Source organism: Eublepharis macularius, chromosome 3 (genome assembly GCF_028583425.1).
Source record: "Eublepharis macularius isolate TG4126 chromosome 3, MPM_Emac_v1.0, whole genome shotgun sequence".
Taxonomy (NCBI): Eukaryota; Metazoa; Chordata; class Lepidosauria; order Squamata; family Eublepharidae; genus Eublepharis; species Eublepharis macularius.
The window spans coordinates 170,635,058-170,656,048 of record NC_072792.1 but is presented as its reverse complement, the minus strand read 5'-3'; the positions used below and the strand labels follow the sequence as shown (position 1 = coordinate 170,656,048).

The 20,991-nt window shown below is 46.2% G+C and overlaps 1 protein-coding gene across 1 annotated transcript in view; it reads left to right on the top strand.

Annotated features, from left to right (window-relative positions):
* Window positions 1–20,991, top strand: part of TYR (tyrosinase) — a 64,904-nt gene that overhangs the window by 41,087 nt on the left and 2,826 nt on the right. The window contains exons 3-5 of the mRNA XM_054974212.1: window positions 32–179; window positions 15,810–15,981; window positions 18,888–18,905. Of these exons, the coding sequence (XP_054830187.1) occupies window positions 32–179; window positions 15,810–15,981; window positions 18,888–18,905 (338 nt within the window). The remainder of the gene's footprint in view (window positions 1–31; window positions 180–15,809; window positions 15,982–18,887; window positions 18,906–20,991) is intronic.

The window sequence follows — 20,991 nt, the reverse complement described above, 5'->3', positions numbered from 1 at the left end:
TTTTACCATCCAATTTCTTTTTTACCTACAGGTTTTGCGAATCCAAGTACCGCCATTTCGAATATATCCCAAAGCAGTTTGCACAATGGCTTACACATCTACATGAATGGCACCATGTCTGAAGTACAAGGATCAGCGAATGATCCGATCTTTATATTGCACCATGCCATTGTTGACAGGTAGGTTTGATGCTTTCCTGCAAAACTATCACTGTCCATGAATCTGGATTATTTTCAAACCCATGTAATGAATGTTGGTTGGTCTGTCATGTGTCATTGACAATAATCAGCAGCACTCTGAATGCTCTTATATGTACATAAGAGTCCCCAGAGTCCCTTTAGTAGAACCTCTTAGCCAAGTTATGAAAAGAAAGGTTTGAAAGGTGATCTTGTCCCACATCTGTGGAGCCATTCTCCGAGAGTCTCTCAACAAGAGACATCTTACACAAGGATGCTTAAGTGTAGGGCGGCGCTATGTTAGCCAGGAAGCGTAGTTTAAAAAGATAGAGCCGGCAGAGATCGCTCCTCAGAGGGTTTGTTAATTTCATCTTCGCCTCCCCGAAGGCTCTGTCAATTTCACTTCCCCTGGTCTGGATGATTAATCTTCCATACATATGGTCATATGTAGTATGATAACCAAAGTTTGTGCTTAAACTAGTGGCAGATACGATCAATACAAACTGAATGTCCAATTGTATTAGGATGATCTTGTTTTCTAGGACTCAGTGTTTTCTTACCCATATGCAACATGGGAAGTCGTGCTGGTGCATACCAATGGTTCACCTAAAAGCGACGTCAAAGCATCAGTGACCCTTTCTCCTCCTAGGACACCCCCCAAAACAACTTTCAAGGAGCATTGGCACAGGCCTGGCAAGACTATAGGGACACCTGGGCAAAAACATTTTTATGTTTTGTTTTATTTTATTTATACCTCACCTTTTCCCTCAATGGGAACCCAAAGCAGCTTACATTATTCTCCTCTCCTCCATTTTATCCTCATAACAACCCTTTGAGGTAGGTGAGGCTAAGAATATGTGGTGGCACAAGGCCACCCAAGAAGCTTCCATGGCAGAGCAAAGAATTGAACTTAGATCCTAGCCTGTCACTCGAGCCACTACACCATGCTGGCTCTCCAACCTCTGACATCCATTTGAACATGCACAAGAGCACACTCTCCTGTTCTTCAGGGTCATTTGTGATAGAATTGCCAGCTCTAGGTTGAGAAATTCCTGGAGATCTGAGGGGGCTGGAGCCTGTGAAGGGTGGGGTTTGAGGAGGGGAGGGGAGGGAACTCAGTGGGATATAATGCCATAGAATCCACCCTACAAAGCAGACATTTTCTTAAGGGGGAACTGATCTCTAAGACGTGACGATCGGATGTAATTTCGGGAGATCTTCAGCTACCACCTGGAGGCTGGCAACCTAGAACAATCACCCACAAGCACTGAATTTGGACTTCCTGGACCTCTGGGGGGAATCACCCACGAGCCCTGAATTTGGACTTCCTGTGCTTTTTAAAGACCCATGTAGGCATGCCAGCCTCCAGATGATAGCTGGAGATCTCCCAGAATTACAATTGACCTCCAGGCAACAGAGATCACTTCCCCTGGAGAAAATGGCTGCTTTGAAGGATGAACTCAATGGAATTATACCCCACTGAGTCCCCTCCCCCAAATCTCACCCTCTTCAAGCTCCGCCCCCAAAGTCTCCAGGAATTTCCCAACTTGGACCTGGCAACTCTACCTATCAGTCAAGGGTCAGGCTCAGCAGCAGGCCTTTTCAGGGCCAAGTAGCTTCCCAACCATTCCAGCCCCAGACATTGGCCCGGTAAATAACCTGTGACCACAATATCTGAGTGGGAGAGGGAGAGAGACGCTGAAAAGTACACCAAAACAGTTACAGTTTCTGAACAATCGCAATATTTGCAGGAAGCAAGTGTGGGCACTGCTGCGGAGCACTGACATTGGGCGGACGGGCACACGTTGCCATTCTAGGACTAAACACCCCCTGCGTCTGAGGCTCCTCCTGAGCCAATCGGGTTAAAGAAACAAAGGCCTACTGCATGGTTTCACCCATACGTGAGGTGATCCATTTTGAGCTGGAAGATTGATTAATATTCATGCAGCAATTCAGGATTTCAAAGGCTCTGCGTGCATGCCAAATATTATTATTAGTATTACCTTTATCGTTTGGCATTCACGCCGCGAGCCTCAAGCTGCTTTTCAGCCCTCGCCTCCCCCTCCAATGACGAAATTTGCTCCAAATGATATGCTATAGAACGGCGTGAAATACAGCTCAAATCCACAGTAGTCCTGGCAGACAAAGGCAGGTCAAGAGGCAGCCATTAACTCTGGCCTGACGCCCACACTTACAGTAAATCTGTAACATTTTCTCCGTTGCTTGAAATGTTTGTCAGTTCAGGGCCCAGATCACTCTGTTCTTTGCAAGCTGAGGATGAAGTTGTTCCCAGTTCTTCAAACAACAGACCACTGAGGTAAAAGAAAAGAAGAACAAGCCTCAATTAAAGCTGGATATGAAGAACAATCATCATAAGACCCATTACCCATCCTCGTCATGAGGTGGGGATACCATGTTCCGGGTGGTACTTCTAGAAAATGAACAGAAAATAAATGTCTACTCATATAACTCCATGTCAGCAATAAAGCCCAAGTGTCTTACATGTATTTCCATGTCCCCAAATTTTTACGAACAGGTACACTCCGTAGAAACAGTTTCTTTTCGGAACACTTTTCCTTAAATAGGTAACTCAGGGCCAAGCTACACATGACGAATGACACTTGAACAGCAAGTGTATTTCTCCCTGTTCACTTGCCCTCCACTCAATCCACTTGCCGTTCAAGTGTCATTCGTCACTTGTAGCTTGGCCCTTACTTCTGTTACCCCTTGAAGCAATTTGCCATCTCATGAGTAAAGAGGGTATTTCATTTCCAACTTGCAAGTTTACTTTAAAAAACGAAACACAAAAGTGTTCCTTCAGCCAGTGGCAAATGGTGTTCAGAAAGTGACTTAGATATGGTAATCAATTCTCGTTGCTTACTTTGGACCTCTCTATATGCTGAGGAAGTTTCTGCCATTTGGTGCAGGATTTTGACACAGGATTTTACCTTTCATTTGTAGCTAGCCCCTCCAGTCTGAGGGTCTGACTTCACAATACATTTGCAATTCCGTGTGTGGAACTTTCAGAAATTTTTTTAAAGTTCATGTACTGAAGAATGGGGATAGACTTTGTTGACCTGCTGGCAAGCTTTGTTGCCTGTTGCTGCTCTGAGTGGCAATGAGGAAAAAATAAAATAAAGCAATATTGCCAAAGTTCCTATGCCACTTCTGGATTCAGCCCCTAAGTGACAAGGTGTAGTTCTAGGAATCGCTGGAAACCCTATGGTTTTACCCTAGAGTTTCCAATAATTCCTAGAGCTAACCCTTGTCACTTTGGGGTTGCACCCAGAAGTGACACAGTGATGTCAGCGATATCACATGTATATCCTCTTGGCCCCGCCCCCAGTCCTAGATGGGGACTCTATTCAGATTGGGCCCACACTATGAAAGGAGGGGGCTAATAAGCTCCCCCACTCTGTATTACCAATCAAATATAGCCCTTAGGGAGTGCTATTTGCCCCACTGTGTAAACATACCCAAACATGTACATTTTCACAAAAGGGGAAAAGGCCATTGCCTGGGATTATTTTTTTATCAGAAAAAAGTTCAGGAGGTTTAAATCCCCCTCTCTGCAACCTGCTATTGTGATCTGAATAAAAGCCCCTTGAACTTGTTAAGTGATTTTTACAAGAAATTCTGGGATCTTTGCATACTAAACATTTTAACTAAATCAGTTCTGGTTATTTGTTCTTTATTATTGTTCTCTTCAGAGTATTTCTTCACATTCAGGAAAATACTTCTTCCCTGTTATAGCTAATGTTTGATAACTAGAGTGGCCCGATAGTTCCAACAAAAATACTGGTTGCTCATGATAAAAATTTATCAACACTGCCCTCCCCACAATGCATATGCTCGATATGGGAAGTTTATTGATGATAATAATAATAATAATAACAACAACAACAACATTTGATTTCTATACTGCCCTTCAGGACAACTTAATGCCCACTCAGAGCAGTTTACAAAGTATGTTATTATTATCCCCACAACAATCACCCTGTGAGGTGGTTGGGGCTGAGAGAGCTCTGAGAGAGCTGTGACTGACCCAAGATCACCTAGCTGGCTTCAAGTGGAGGAGTGGGGAATCAAACCCGGCTCTCCAGATTAGAGTCCCGCACTCTTAACCACTACATAAAAGACTTCCAATGACAATAAATTATTACAAATATGCAAATATTACAAATGTAAAATATATACTAATATACAAACAGAACTGGTGCTAATTGTTATCGTACCTGGACTTTTTACTGGACCAGAACATACCAATGCCATTCAGTGAGATGAGCTGACTACAAATAAGCAGGTATATCATACAAAATTCAGTGAGACAAGCTAAGTATAAATGTACTTAGCATTGATCCAGATTTTCAACAATTTCCCAGGCCTATAGCCAAGTGATTTTACTGGAACAGAGCAAAAAAAAAATCAAAACAAAATTAATTAGTTCAGTGAAATGACTACAAATAACTAGTATTTTAGCACTTGTATCTTTCATTAGATTGTGAAGCTTTTATCAATATTTTATTTTTCAAAAACTCATCTTTTGCTTCTAAACAAGTAAACGGTATATCCAAAAAAAAAAAACCCACAAAGTTCCCTCACGGATTCCACATTTAATCTGTCACATTCATCAGTCCTCTGTCTGCACTCATGTGCTAACCACACAGCAGGCAGCGGAGCAGCAGATTGGCTGCTGAGCCTGGGTGGAAGCACAGGGGGTGGGGGAGGAGGCGGGGAGGTGGAGCGTGAGACCCCACTGTCCTCGAGGGCAGCTGATTGGCTTATCACCAGAAGCACAGGGTGGAGGGGGAGGAGGCAGGGAGGTAGAGCCCAAGTCCAAGCCCTGCTTCCCCAGCTGGGGCTTGCTGGGGCTGCTGCTGGCCGCCTAAATTCTTGCATTCCCAGGCACAGCAGCAGCCAGCCCCGCCCCACCGCTGGACATCGATTGCTTGTGTCGGCCAGCCATTCCTCCCCCCACACAAAAATAGCAGATATTTATACATCTGGTATTTTCTCTGAAGTTTTCCCAAACAATCCAAGAAAACACTAGACTACCCAGATGAAAACCAGACGCCTGGCAAACCTATTGATCGTGGTCATGCTATGGTCAAACGCTTCGTTTTAATAGGCATCACTCCTGCCTTTTTTCTCCTCCTTGGACTTTGCTTCCTTACGTGAAGACTAAAGGTCTGTTCTTTTCCAAAATTTGTATTGTCGGCAGCGGTGTTGAATGTCTGATTTTTTTTTCTTGGCTGCTGCTATGTGAGTGACGTTAAACCAAGGGTTTTCTTTTTATACTGGTCATATATATATAGTCTCTTCCATGCATTGGTATGTTACAAACTTTCTCTTTTTCTTCTACAGTTAAGTCACTTCCTTTGTTTCTTCCCCAATGTCGGCAATTTGCAGACAGGTTGTGTCATATCTATAAACCTCAGAGTGTGCTATCATAAAGAAATGTTTACAATTCAGATGACTCTTGGTGTTAAAGCACCCTGATGCACTCCACAAAAGCCTTACTCCAAACTTTATATAAAACAGACTGTGACATTTATGTGCACAGAACTCCATTTCGCTGGGGCCAATTCAGTTCAACCACATGTTCAGCCACCTAGAGGTCACCCCATGTCCTGTTTACAACAGATGTTCATACACCTTCCCGTGAATTTAAACGATGAAAGAGAAACCCAAGCCGGAGACGGTTACAAAGCATTTCTGTGTATTTCTCAAGTGTACTATTCTGGATAGCATCCTAGAAATAGGCAAAATGATTTGACTTGCTTTAAGTGAATTGGACTGATAGAGTCCCGATGATGTTCCTGTCTTTACGTTCATGTCACTTGAAATAAAAATCGGTGATGGAATCTCAAAATTGCAACCTTTGCCCATTTCTGTTTTCTTAGGTTTTGAATATATTTTATGGGATACCTTTCCAAATCAGGAAAAAAATCCAAATCAAATTTTGTTGCAACTTCTGTAAAGTATTACTGTCAAATAAACGGCCTGGCAGCATCCAGAGAGTCTTGGCTTTCCTTTTGTGCGCTAACAAGCAGTTTACTGTCCTTTCTAGCTGGGAATGTAAACTTGAAAATAGACCAAACCGGGCAAAACTTCAAAAGCCTAATCTTTGAGAAAATTCACAGGGTTAGACACTGTGAATATTGAACCTCAAGGTTCAGAGACAATATATCCCCCGAGTACTTTCTGGTAAAAAAGCAACCATGAGAGCTATTCATAAGAACATAAGAGAAGCCATGCTGGATCAGGCCAATGGCCCATCCAGTCCAACACTCACAGTGGCCAAAACCCAGGTGTCCTCAGGAGGTCTGCCAGTGGGGAAGGGACACTAGAAGCCCTCCCACTGATTGCCCCCCCCAAACACCAAGAATACAGAGTATCATTGCCCTAGACAGAGAGTACCATCTATACCTTGCGGCTAATAGCCACTGATGGACCTCTGCTTCATATGTTTATCCAATCCCCTCTTGAAGCTGTCTATGCTCGAAGATGCCACCACCTACTGTGGCAGTGAATTCCATGTGTTAATCACTCTTTGGGTGAAGAAGTACTTCCTTTTATCCATTCTAACCCGACTGCTCAGCAATTTCATTGAGTGCCCACGAGTTCTTGTATTGTGAGAAAGGGAGAAAAATACTTCTTTCTCTACCTTCTCTATCCCATGCATAATCTTGTAAGGGATAGCATCCTAGATTCCTAGATTGTATTCCTATTACTCCCTGCTGTAAACTTCTCTGGGGTCATGGCTTCCCTCTGTCAGACGCACTATGCTGGTCAGGCATTGGTCAGATGCAGCAAGAATGTCTTAAACAGGTCTGAGGAAGAAACAAGTGTGAAGAAGTGGGCTGTGTGACTCACAAAAGCTCATACTGTACCACAAATAGGTGCTACTGTTCTCTAGCTGTTTTCAACTGAGGATATATTTATACAGAAAAATATGTAGATCTTAAGGGATTTGGATGATTTGGGTTCAGGATAGTTTCAAATTTATCGTTAGAAAAGAGCGAGAGTCCAGTAGCACCTAAAAGACTAACAAAATTTGTGGTAGGGTTTGAGCTTTCGTGAGTCACAGCTCAAGGTGAAGAAGTGAGCCGTGACTCATGAAAATTCATACCCTACCACAAATTGTGTTAGTCTTATAGGTGTTACTGGACTCTCACTCTTTTCTACTGCCACAGAGCCAAGCTACAAGTGACTTTTTTCACGTGAAGAACACTTGATTGTTTTCGCAAGTTTTTCTGGGAACTGAAGTCCCAGTGTCCTTCCCCTCTCTGTTAGAATCGCTGCCTGAAGAGCCAGAGAAAGCCAGCGGCAGCAGCAGCTTTTGCAAATCGTTCCTCCAGTCACAAGCCTGCTCTCAATGATCTTTGGGGTAGGGCAGCTGCAACTTTCTCCCTGGGCGTCCTGCTCAGCTTCACCAATATGTCGGCTTTCTCCAGAGCAGCTTCCCAGGAGCAAGATGCCCAGGGAGAAAGTTGCAGCTGCCCTACCCCGAAGATCGTTGAGAGCAGGCTTGTGACTGGAGGAACAATTTGCAAAAGCTGCTGCTGCCTCCAGCTTTCTCCCTCTGAGGCGGAGGACATCCTGGGTGTTTTCCCACCAACCTATCGGGGAGGCAGGAAGTTGAAAACTCTTCCTCTTCCTGTAGTGTATGGATGGGAACACCCCCTCAGGGCTCAGTTCTTTTCCTGCCTCCGGGGAGAGCAGTTCTCTTTAGGCTTGCTCTACTGCCTTTCTTCCAAATAATCATCTTCCTACACTACTCTTCCTCTCTAACCTCTTGCTTCTTACCTCTTACCTCTTACTTTCTTTACTCTAGCTGTGCCTTCTTGCCTTGTCCCTTCCTTTCATTCCCTCCCCTTTGCTGAGGAAAAGAAAGAAGGCAGGATGGCTTCGGTGGACTCTTCAGATTCAGAAGACAGCTTTATGGAGAGGGCGGGCCGTTCCCAAGGAGCTGTCTTACCGATAGCGGGAACGGACCCAGCCGGCGCCGGCGTGTCTTCCATGGCTACGCGGCTCCCCGGCGAGAAGACGGCCAGCGACGGAGAGGACGTCCATCACCCCTCTAGAAAACGGCCCCGTCTGCCACAGAGGGAGCCTAGGAGTCCAGCGCGCCACAGCCGGCCGGCCGAGTGCAGCGCAGAAGGACGGGACTCCATTTTGGCGGCAACAGCGGGCGCGAAGAGCCTTTTCCCGCCAAACCGGAAAGACGCGCTTCCCAATCTCCCGGCGGGAGATTCGCCGCAGGAACAAGGGGCGGCTCAGCACGGAGTTAACTCTCTAGGCCTAGAGAGTCACGTAAGTGGTGCCCACCGTGCAATGCCTCCAGAATTTGTGTCTTTTATGCGGCAAACAATGAGAGAAGAAATCCTAGCCCTGTGTAAAGCCAACCCAGTTCCACCTCCACAGGCCCACAGCTCCCAGGCTTCTAAGGATCCACAGGAGAGACAGTGCTACAATGGGCCCTGGCCTACTAAGGCAGCAAAGAAGACCCTTCCCAGTAGATCTGTAGGCAGGGCAACTGGGTGGCTGGAAGAGGAACCCTCACCCAGTGAGGACTCTGACCCGGGGGAATTCCTTCCCGATGAAGAAGAGGAAGTCGAGTCCCCAGGCCATGACCAGTCTAACAGACTTTTCCATGCAGAAGATTACCAATATCTTCTGAGTAAAACTTTGGCAGCGTTAGATTTACAAGAATCTAAGCGGGGGGAGGAGGAGCAACCATCAGCAGGGGCTTCCAAATCCAGACCTCAGGGAAATAAAGAGTTCTTTCCCAGATCAGAAGAGAAGGCTAAGGTATTCCCCTTCCCCGAATATTATGAGCGCCAACTCAAGGCAGAGTGGGCTACACCAGCCAGGTGCAAGCACGTCCCTAATGCTATTAAGAAACTGTATTCTCTCCCTAACTTTGCTGACGAACTCTTGCAGGTGCCAGCCGTAGACGCACCAGTGGCGGCTATACAGTCACAAGGTCTTCTCTCTGAGGACGGCCAAGGAGTGATCAAGGACAGCATAGATAAGAAGGGAGAGACAGCATTAAAGAGGGTGCATGAGGCGACGGCCTTGGCTATCAAAGCTTCAGCCATCGCATCTACGGTGGCCAGGGCCTCAGTCGTATGGGTCAGAAGAGTGATTGAACTTTTGCCAGAAAATAACAAACAGCTGTTAGAAGGGGCCAATAGGATACTAAAGGCCAGCGCCTTTACAGCGGATGCCACCTTAGACGCCTTATCCTTCTGCTCTCGGGCGATGGCTTCCACCACGGTCGCACGACGCCTTCTGTGGATCAGAGCGTGGCCAGCGGATATCCAGTCAAAAGTGATCCTGACGTCCTACCCCTACCAAGGAAAAAAGCTATTTGGAGACCACCTAGATAAGATCCTGGTGGAAACAAAAGACAAAAAGAGGGCCTTGCCCAGGTCCCTGAGAAGGAACGACCGGCGATCCTTCCAGTTCCAAACCTTCAGAACGAATCACACTCTTCCTAGGCCTAGACAGGACACAAAGCGACCCTGGAACCTACAGAGACCTCAATCCCGCAAGGGGAATTTCGGAAACAGACCACACAAAAAACTAGGAGGCCGCAACTATAGACCAGACGTGGAGGATAAAGGACAGAAGCCCTGACTCGAAGGACATTCCGGTGGGGGGGAGACTGCTTCTTTTCCGCCAGGCCTGGCTGGATTCCCAAGCGGATGCCTGAGCTTTGGAGATCGTCTCATCTGGCTACTTAATAGAATTTGCCTCTCACCCACCGGAAAGGTTTCTGGTCTCTCCTCTCAAAAGAGACCCAAACAGACGCGCAATTACGATCAAAGCTATTCAACATCTCATCAACATCAGAGCTATAGAACCAGTTCCTCAACACGAAAGAGGAACAGGGGTTTACTCAATTTTCTTCACCGTCCCGAAGAGGAATGGCGATTGGAGGTCGATTCTAGATCTGAAATACGTGAATCGGTTCATAAAACTCCGACACTTCAGGATGGAGACACTGAGGTCCATCGCAGAGGCTTTACGTCAGGGGGACTATATGACATCAATAGACCTGACGGAAGCATATCTACATGTTCCGATAGCCCTGCCCCATCGACGATTCCTCAGGTTCTGCGTCGGAAACCTACACTTTCAGTTTCGGGCAATGCCCTTCGGCCTGGCAACGGCTCCACGTGTCTTCATGAAACTACTCATCGTGCCGGTTGTCAGACTGCGGGAGAGGGGCCTACAATTACATCCGTACCTCGATGACATCCTCATCAGATCGGGGTCCAAAGCCACCTCCTTCAGGGACACTCAGACGGTGATTCAGTTCCTAGAGAGTCATGGATTCCTGGTCAACAGGAACAAGTGTCATCTGCAACCATCCCAGAGACTAGAACATCTAGGTCTGATTATAGACACTCGAGAGGGCACTTTCACCCTTCCCGAGGAGAAGATAATAAAGACCAAACACCTAGCATCGACTGTCATCAAACAACAACGATCACTTCTCATGGAACTGACCAAGCTAATGGGCCTCCTCGTGTCCAACACAGAAGCTATCTATTGGGGTCGTTTTCACTCCAGACCTCTGCAGGCTCTGCTGAGACCTTACCAGTTTCAGATAGCTCAGAAACAGGCAATCAAAGTACAGGTTCCCCGCGGGGTCAAAGACAGCCTCAGATGGTGGACGTGCCGGGACAACCTCCGACAGGGCAAGAGTTTCCTCACTCCACGATACACTCAAATCTTCACGGATGCCAGCCTAACGGGCTGGGGAGCGACCATGGACAAAACTCCAGTTCAAGGGGTCTGGTCTCAGACAGAACGGACATTGCCAATCAACGTACTAGAACTGAGAGCTATATTTCTAGCTCTGACACATTTCAACCAACTGATACCTCTGACACATGTTCTCATACGTACGGACAATGTGGCAGCCAAAACTTATATCAACAGGCAAGGAGGATCCAAATCCTCCCGGCTTCAGAACGAAGCGAACTGCATCATCAGTTGGGCGGAAATCAAGCTCCGTTCGCTACGGGCGGAACACATAAAGGGTTCTTGCAATGTTCAGGCGGATTGGTTGAGCCGGGAGACCTTGCATCCGGGAGAATGGTCGATCAACAAGGAGACGTTCAGACTCATCTCGGCTCGCTTGGGCAGTCCGGTAGTGGATCTGTTTGCATCACCCCTAAATCACCAGACCTCAAGATACTTCACCAGATACTTTCATCACAAGGCGGAGGGTACGGACTCTTTGACATCAGACTGGCCCAGAGGACTTTTGTATGCCTTCCCGCCTCTACCACTCCTCCCGAAAGTGCTCCGAAAGATACAGGAACAAAAGGCCACCGTGATCCTGGTGGCACCCTACTGGCCAAGGAGACCGTGGTTCCCAACGCTACTTTGCCTTGCAGACCATCCCCCATTCCATCTACCAGTGCGACCAGATCTCCTTCTACAGGGACCAATCTGGCATCCGGACCCAGAATGGTGGTCCTTGACCGGGTGGAGATTGAACGGGGATCGCTCATAAAGGAGGGATACAGTTCACAAGTCGTAGACACCATTCTAGCTTCAAGAAAGAAGTCTACTCAGAGAATATACAACTCCACTTGGAAAGCCTACGTTCGCTGGTGCCGTCGCAAGAAGGTAGATCCTCTTTGTCCATCGACTACTGTCATTTTGGGCTTCCTCCAGGAGGGTCTTGATAGGGGCCTGAAACCGGCTACATTAAGGAAACAGGTAGCCGCTATCAGCACCATCATTCCTAGAATGGGAAAGGTACCTATGGCAGCTCATCCCCATATACGACAGTTCCTTCGGGGTGCTACGATATTGAGTCCTCCCACACTTCATCGTTTCCCAACATGGCGTCTTCATGTTGTTCTGTCCGCGCTCACCAAACATCCCTTTGAGCCAGTGAAAGACATTTCTCTAAGATGGCTGAAACTAAAGACCATCTTCCTAGTAGCAATCACGTCGGCAAGGCGTGTTTCCGAGCTAGGCGCACTCTCAGTAAGACCGGACTTGTGTATTTAAAGATAAAGTAGTTTTAAGGACTGACCCGACTTTTCTGCCCAAAGCCTTCTCAAAGTTTCATCGAGAACAGGAGATTAACCTCCCATCCTTTTGTCCAGACCCAAGGCATCCAAAGGAAAAGGACTGGCATAATCTAGATGTCAGGAGAACATTAAAGGCATACATTAGCAGGACAGAGCCCATACGACAGACGGACTCTCTGTTCATTAACATTTCTAAACCAAGATTGGGGCAACGTCTGTCCTCTTCGGCCATAGCTTACAGCGTCAAGGCCTGCATCAGAGAGGCATACAAAGCCCTTAAATTGGACATTCCAGAGGGAATTACTGCCCATTCGGCTAGGAGTGCAGCAACTAATGCGGCCATACGGAGGAATGCCTCAGTGGAAGACATCTGTAAGGCGGCTACTTGGTCTTCCGTTTCGACCTTTATCAAGCACTACTGCCTTCACACCTACGCGTCGGCGGATGCGGCGTTTGGCAGGAGAGTGCTACAACACGTTATGGAAGACGAAGACCTCATCCCACCCTGAACCTTTCGGGACTGCTTTGGGAGCACCCAGGATGTCCTCCGCCTCAGAGGGAGAAAGGGCCTTTGGACACTTACCGTGAAGGGTCCTTCTCCTCTGAGGTTAGGAGGACATCCTGCCCTCCCAAGGTCTTCGTCCCAGTTCTCTTTCGTTTTCTCTGTTTGCTTCACCCTTTGATCACTGATTCGGATAGGGTGATAGATACCTTATATCTTTCTCGTTGATAAGTTGACTAACAATTCTTTCCAAAAGTTTTTCCTGTTACTGTTATAGGATAGTTATGTTTAGATAAGGACTGCTGAGGGGAACATCCCGAACTGAGCCCTGAGGGGGTGTTCCCATCCATACACTACAGGAAGAGGAAGAGTTTTCAACTTCCTGCCTCCCCGATAGGTTGGTGGGAAAACACCCAGGATGTCCTCCTAACCTCAGAGGAGAAGGACCCTTCACGGTAAGTGTCCAAAGGCCCTTTCTCTGGCTCTTCAGGCAGCGATTCTAACAGTGAGGGGAAGAACACTCGGACTTCAGTTCCCAGAAAAACTTGCGAAAACGATCAAGTGTTCTTCACGTGAAAAAAGTCACTTGTAGCTTGGCTCACAAACAGACTAATACGGCTACTCATCTACGTCTGAGGGGGTCACAGTGCAGATCTTCCTGCAAACTCTTGGCCTCTGTGTTCTAGCAAGCACTTCGCCACTCTTCACAGTCGGCATGAGCAGAATAAAGCTGGCAGAAAAGTTATCTTGCTCAATCCTATTCTTGTTACAATTATTTTTTTAAGCTCAAACTGCAAACTTCCCCCAAAGTGTGTGAAAATACTGATATATTATTATGAGTTGCACTCCCTGGTCTGCTAATCTCTGAACAGGCACTCTTTGGCTTGTGTGATTTTAGACTGTGTAAGGTCTTTCACCCTGATTACGTTCAAGGTAATTATGGAGTGTTCTACCAGATGCCCTTCTGCCTCTGTAGAAGTGATTCATGGTGTTATTTTGAAAAGGTTAGCCTTGCCTTGATTAGATTCTGAGCGAAGAGATCTGGGTGAACGCCTCTTTTGCGCACTGTTGGAACAGAGGCAGAGTGATCACTACAAAATGCCAGTCCGGACTAACTCTGCATTTGACTGCCCCAGTGAGAATGAACTGTTCCACTCTTGGGATCGGAATAACAGCTTTCATAATCTTTCCTAAACTGGAAACTGCAGGACAACACCCATTCCGTGTTCTCTAGCCCAACAGGAGAGTTGCTGTAGTGTAGTGGTTAAGTGTTTGGTCTCCTAGCCAGAACTCTGCTAGTTTGACTCCTGCTACTGCCATGAGGTCAGCAGGTGGCCTTGCGTAAGCTACTCCTCTTAGCCCCAGCTCCCCAGCTGTATTATGGGGATAATAATAACACTGACTTTGTTCACTGCTGAGTGTGGCACAAATCTGTTCAGAAGGGCGATATATAAGCATATGGTTATCGTTATCATCATCGTCATCATCTACTAGGGATCCCATTCCCCTAGTGAGTGTGGAGGGATCCCCTGCTTTCACTCTCCTCCCCCACCTCCACTTACTTGTCTGGCTTCCTGGGCATCACGACGACATCACTGACATCATCCGAGAGCACTCCCAAGCTTTGTTGCAGGCTGATTTGGGCCCGTTTGAGGCCCAATAACAGGGCGACCAAAAACTAATTAATACAGGTTTGGGGGCACATGTTCCCCCACACACACTGGCAAGGAGGCCAATTTGGTGATCCACCTGTCTCAACCACTATAAGCCTGGTGGAACACCTCTGTCTTACAGGCCCAGTGAAACGATAACAAATCCTGTTGAGACCGGGCCTTCACGGACAGAGAGTTCTACCAGGTAGGTGCCAGGATCGAAAAGGCCCCAGCACTGGTTGCGGCAAAGCAAGGCAAACCTTCTTGAGGCCAGGGATCACCACCAGTTGCTGTTTATCCACCATCATTTTAATAACTATTGTCCACCAACATCATTTTGTGCACTCAAGATCTAGTATTAAGGGAGAAGGAGAAAATGTTCTTTCTCCCCTCTTTTCTCCATGCTGTTCATAATGTTATAAAATTTTATCATCTCCCTCCCCCCCACCCATATTTGTCCTTTTTATAACAGGAGACAGATACTTGCATTTTTTTCTCATAGGAAAGGTGCTTTTTAATAATCTTTTCAGTACTTTTTTCTGTATTTCCACCTCATACATCTCTTCTATATTCTCCCTGGGCAGTCCTGCAAATTATTCATGCCCCAGCATATTAATATCTTTATTCATGGAGCCCCTGAGGTGGAAAGAGATGGCTTGATAAGAGGGGACATAGGGACGGAAAACCAAATGCTAGAACATTTAGTGCCCTGTATCCTACCACTACGCTCCACAAAGTCTGAGGACGTCCTCCAGCCTAAGAAACCTTCCTCCAACTTAGTGGCTCTTTCACCACAGCACAGCTGACTTCAGGAAAGCACAAGGGAAAGCTCCATATGAGCGTTGCCAGCAAGGGGAGCTCCATCACTTTGCAGAAGTCACCTTAGAAAGCCTCTTGACCAGAGACCAGAGCAGGACAAAGAATCCTCTCTCGTGTTGATTTACCAGTTGCCCATCAATGGTGGGCAACTTCTCGCACTCCATTCCCTGCACTTTCTCAGTGCAGCAGTGGGGAAATGATGTCATGGCATCTGTGACACTCTAGGAACTTCCCCAAATCTCTATAGTCTTTATCATCGGGATTGGGAGAATCCTTAGAGCATTGTGGATGCCTTGATATCACTTCCAGACACTCTCAGGAGAGACATCAGAGAGTCAGCAAAACTCCCCCTCCCCAGTTTCCTCCCCCCACCCCAGTACTCCTAGAGGTTGCCAAATCAGGGCTGGCAATCTGCTCTTGTGCCACTTTGAAACCTATCGTATCAGAACAGAGCTTCAAATGAAGTCAACCACGTTACAAAAGTGAAAACCTCCCTGAGATATTTGAGCCGGCTGTGACTCTTCTCCTTGCTTACTTATTTTAAGTTCCTAACTTATTTGCAACGATCGCTAACGCTAATGCCTTTTTTCTGCAGCATCTTTGAACAGTGGCTCAGAAGACATCAACCCGCGCGTGAGGTTTACCCTGCAGCCAATGCCCCCATTGGACACAACCGGGAATACTACATGGTCCCCTTCATTCCGCTGTACAGGAACGGAGAATTCTTCATATCATCACAAGAGCTAGGATACGATTATGAATATCTAGCAAATCCAGGTAATACAGAAAAGGACTGGACATTCTGTATGTGTCAGATCTTTATATAGGTTCCAATTAGAAGCGCAGAAGCCATGTTTTGAGCAATCTGTCCCAGTATGCATGGAATCTGAGTCATGACCGCACTGAGAATTGCTGGTTTGTGGCGCAACAAGTGACTCAGCATGCCTTAGACACTGGGGGGCACTGTATCTCTTTGTGTATGTGTTACTTTCTTCCTAAGTAAGCTGCTTCTCTTTGTCTCTAAGGTGGGAATGCCTCCTGGCTCCTCCTCTTCTCTGGTTTCCTTTGGGAGATTCTCCCTCTTCTTGCTTTATGGCTTTCCAAAGGGAAAGGAGCCATTTTTCTGATCTCCTGGCATGAAGGCCTCATCCACACACCCACGTGCAGCCTTGATGCTGCGGTACGTGGCCATGGTAAAGGGAACTGATTCTTTAGACTAGGATTCTTTCTTTCCATTTCAAAATATTGTTGTGAATGGAATCTACCTCAATAAACTGTAAGATTCATCTTTTCTACAATTTAATTGGCTGGAGAGTAATCACTGCACATGGGGGGGGGGGGGGAATGCTTCTTGGTAACTCTGCTACCAAATGAGATATAACTATTTCTAATAGTTCAAAGTCCAAAATAGCCTAGAGGGGATAATTTCTCTATTTGTATCGTGTAAAACTATGTTGCTACTATGAAGGCCTGAGAGGCAGAATCAAACTCCACATGACATTGAAGCCTTTCACTGCAGTACTAAACAGAGTTACATCTTTCTAAATCTATTTAAAACAATGGGTTTAGAAGGGTGTGACTCTGTTTAGGACTGCATTATCACCCAGTGTGAGTTTTAGCCCCAAAGGAGAGGGGAGGAAGGAAGAGTTCGAAGATGGCAGTAAAAGGCACTAGGCAATTTTTTGAAAGTGAAACATCATAGTTAGTTGAATTTCAAAGCTCCTATACCTCTCTCTCTCTCTCTCACACACACACTCACACACGGCCGGATCTTACCAGTTTTCTGCCTATGAAAAAGGGAGGCCCACCCAAAAAAGTCTATGCTGGAGATCATGGGTTCTGCATGGAAAAAATCCATGTGGGATGGGGCATATTGTAAAGGCTGAGCAAAGTGGAGCAAAACATCCAGCTAGCTCTAGACTGGCCTCTCCCCTCCCCCGTCCTGGAAAGCACAGCCATAGAAACTGCAGTCCATAAAAGACAAATTTTCTTTTGAATGGTCCCTGAACTATACAAGATATATAAATGCCCCCCTCCCCATATATCTGCAACCATAACGAACTTCTAGAGTATTTTAAGAAGAGGCTACTGTACAGTAAATCCAAACAGTTGGTGATGAAGCTCCTTCAACAGGGAATACCTGTGGGACTTGCACAGTGATCGTTGGTATGAGATTAGTAAGTGGTACAAGCATGTGCCTGTTTTCATCTTTGAACTGTCATAGGTTCTGGGACCAAGGGAGGGAACATAAACCCAGGCCCTGCTCCTGAGCTTTTCCCTATAAACGTGCCACCATTCACAGTTCCACTGCTTTTACATGTCACGTGAGGATGGGTTCTTACCTGAACAATGAAACATGCATGTGGAGGAGGGTGCTGAAACTTTCCCCCTCCTTAAGTGCACCCCCCTGCACTTCTCTATCCCACTCAGTTTTTTCTCTTTCCTGGCTCCATTACGGGGAATAATGGAAATCGAGGAAAGGGCTGGACAGTAGCCCTGTTCACAATCAATATGTGTACATAAACAGTGTATACTTGATTTGTCTTGTGTGTGTTAAACAATTCTCATGTTATATTCAACACATGTTCAGCTGAAGATGCAATTGAAGCCACATGTGTGCCAGTGTAATGTAGTGGTCACTGGTTAGAGCATCTGACTAGGATCTGAGAGACCCAGGTTCAAATCTCTAGTTTGCCATGAAAGCTTGTGACTGTGGGCCAGTCACAGACACCCTAACCTACCTCATAGGGTTGATGTGAGGATAAGAAGAGAATAAAGTAAGCCACTTTGAGTCCCCATTTGGGAGAAATATGGGGTAAAAATGAAGTAAACAAACAAGCATTTATTCTAGGTACCGGTCCCTAGTTTCATTTAATAACAACAACATTCGATTTATATACCGCCCTTCAGGACAACTTAAAGCCCATTCAGAGCAGTTTACAAATTGTGTTATTATTATCCTCAGGACAATCACCCTGCGAGGTGGGTAGGGCTGAGAGAGCTCTGAGAGAGCCATGACTGACCCAAGGTCACCCAGCTGGCTTTGAGCGGAGGAGTGCGGAATCAAACCTGGCTCTCCAGATTAGAGTCCTGCTGCTCTTAATCACTACACCAAACTGGTTTGTAAAGTGATTAATCATTGGATCTTTCTTACGAATAGATGTATGTACGTACATGCAGGATGTACGTGCATTCACTGTGATTTGTGAATAGGGCTAGCATTACCAGGTGTGGACACAACAGACGTGAACCTTGTGTGCCCAATTGCCAGCCAGCATCCAAATGCCCACCAAAATAAACCCTGTTTGTAAGCAATCTTCCATTGCTCTTTGTCTAGGGAGCTGCTGGCTTAGGGTTTTTTTTTTATACTGGCCAAAGAAAATGACTTCAAAATTTGACCCAAACGATCCACACACTGGTCATAAGGGATCAATCTATGACTAAGCTGGAAAGGGCCACTTCAAGTTTGGAAGGAACATGGAGACCAAGGTAGAACAAAATCAAAATTAGGTTTATTTAGCGGAAGAATACAATCTCAGGACAGGGGAGGAGGAAAGAAGAAGTGAGAGGTTTTTAGCTACTACTCCTGAAGTCCAACAGGGTCCAAGCAGCTGAGCATTTGTCATGGCTGTGAGTTTTAGGTGGGTAGCCGTGTTCGCCTGCAGTATAAGAGCAGGATTCGAGTCCGGTGGCACCTTAGAGACCAGTAAGATTTCCGGGGTGTGAGCTTTCAAGAGTCAGAGCTCCTTTCTTCAAGCTTTGACTCTTGATAGCTTAGTAGAGTAGAGAGTGCCTTCAAGTCTTAGCTGACTTATGGTGATCCCTGGTGGAGTTTGCATGACAAGAGACTAACAGAAGTGGTTTGCCATTGCCTGCCTCTGCAACCCTGGTCTTCACTGGAGGTCTCCCATCCAATTACTAACCAAGGCTTAGCTTCTGAGATCTGATGAGATCAGGCTCACTTGGGCTATATAGATCAGGGCCTTGATAGCTTACACCCTGAAAATCTTAGGTGGGTAGCCATGTTGGTCTGCAGTAGGACAGCAGGATTCGAATCTGGTGGTACCTTAGAGACCAGAAAGATTTTCAAGGTATGAGCTTTTGAGAGTCAGAGCCCCCCTCTTCTGATAGATATCTGAAGAAGGGAGTTCTAACTCTCGAAAGCTCACGCCCTGAAAATCTTGTGGGTCTCGAAGGTGCCACCGGATTCAAATCCTGCTGTCATGTCTGTGAGTGTCAGGAAGCACCGCTGGCTGAAGGCCTTGGCTTCTGTGTCCAGCTTTGGACCTTCCAGAGTAACTGGTTGACTGCTGTGTGAGATAGGATGCTGGGCTAGACGGGCCTCTGGTCCGATCCAGTTGGACTCGACTTTTGACCCATTGGGAGCACCCTTGACTATTTGATATATGATGCTGATACCAGACCGGCTGTCTGTAAGCAAAATTGACTATGCATGAGAAATGTCCTCTCGGCGGTGAGGTGAAGAGGCGTTTAACTTCTTAATATGTGTGGCCGGGGACAACAAGACTGAAAACACCAAATTAAGAGAAAAGATTGAATTTAGCCACAGGAATTTTCTCAGGCTACAGGGGAGAAGAAAATAATTGAAACGCGTCGGGGAGGGGAAAGTCCCTTTCAAGCTGAAAACACTGCGCAGGTTGTTGCTACCATTCTCAGCACTAACTTAATTAATAGTGGGATACAGCAGATTGTTTTTTTTTTTAAAGTAATTAACGTTTTCTGCTTCCAAACCTTTTGAAGCAGCTAACTATCAGCTGGGGAGCTCAGAATAGGTTGGAGACGATCTGTTGGGAACCTGCGGATTACCTGCAGATACAGATATTTAATGGAGAGTGAAAATGGCAAAAAAAAAACCCACCTTACCATTTATACCCTCCATTAAATAAATAAAATAAAAATAAATAAAAAAATATGTGCTTATTTAGGCCATTTTCGCACTGCTTACTGGCCACGGAACATCACGCCAAACTCCCGGAACGACAGCGTCTTCCTGGCGCGATTTCATGCGAGAACGGCAGTTTTCATGCAAAATCGCGCCAGGAAAACGCTGTCGCTCCAGGAACTTGGGGTGATGTTCCGTGGCCAACAAGCAGTGTGAAAACGGCCTTAGTTAATGGTACTTTTAGTCGTTATGGTGGTATTCATCTCGCCACCTTTCTTTCTGAATGTCTGTCTGCTGTCTTCTACCTAGAGTCCAGAAATGGGGGCTTCAGAATGTCTCCCTTTCCTGGCTGGCTGCTCCAAGGTGAAGTTTAGAAATGTTTCACCTTAGGGCCAAGCTAAAAGCGATGAATGACACTTGACAGCAAGTGAACAGACTCACATGTATTCCTCCCTGTTCACTTGCGCTCAACTTGCCCTCCACTTGATCACTTGTGATCATGCCTCACTTGTAGCTTGGCCCTTAGAGAAAAGATCATTAAAGGGTAAGGGAAATCAGAGAGACATGCCAGAGGTTTACAAAATTATGCATTGTATGGACAAAGTGGTTAGGGAGAACCTTTTCTTCCTCTCCCAAAATGCTTGGAGGCACCTTATGAAGTTGATGAGCAGTAGACAGAAAGAAGGACTTCTTCACATAATCCACGATTAACTTGTGGGACTCCTTGGCCTGGGATGCCATGACAGCATCTAGCTAAGACCGTTTTCAAAAGTGTTGGGTTTTTAGCAAGTGTCATCCCTTCTGTCATGAAAGAGTTAAACTGATGTTTATGTTTAGCTAGAGATAGCTAATTTGCATGGGGCCATTTGGATGT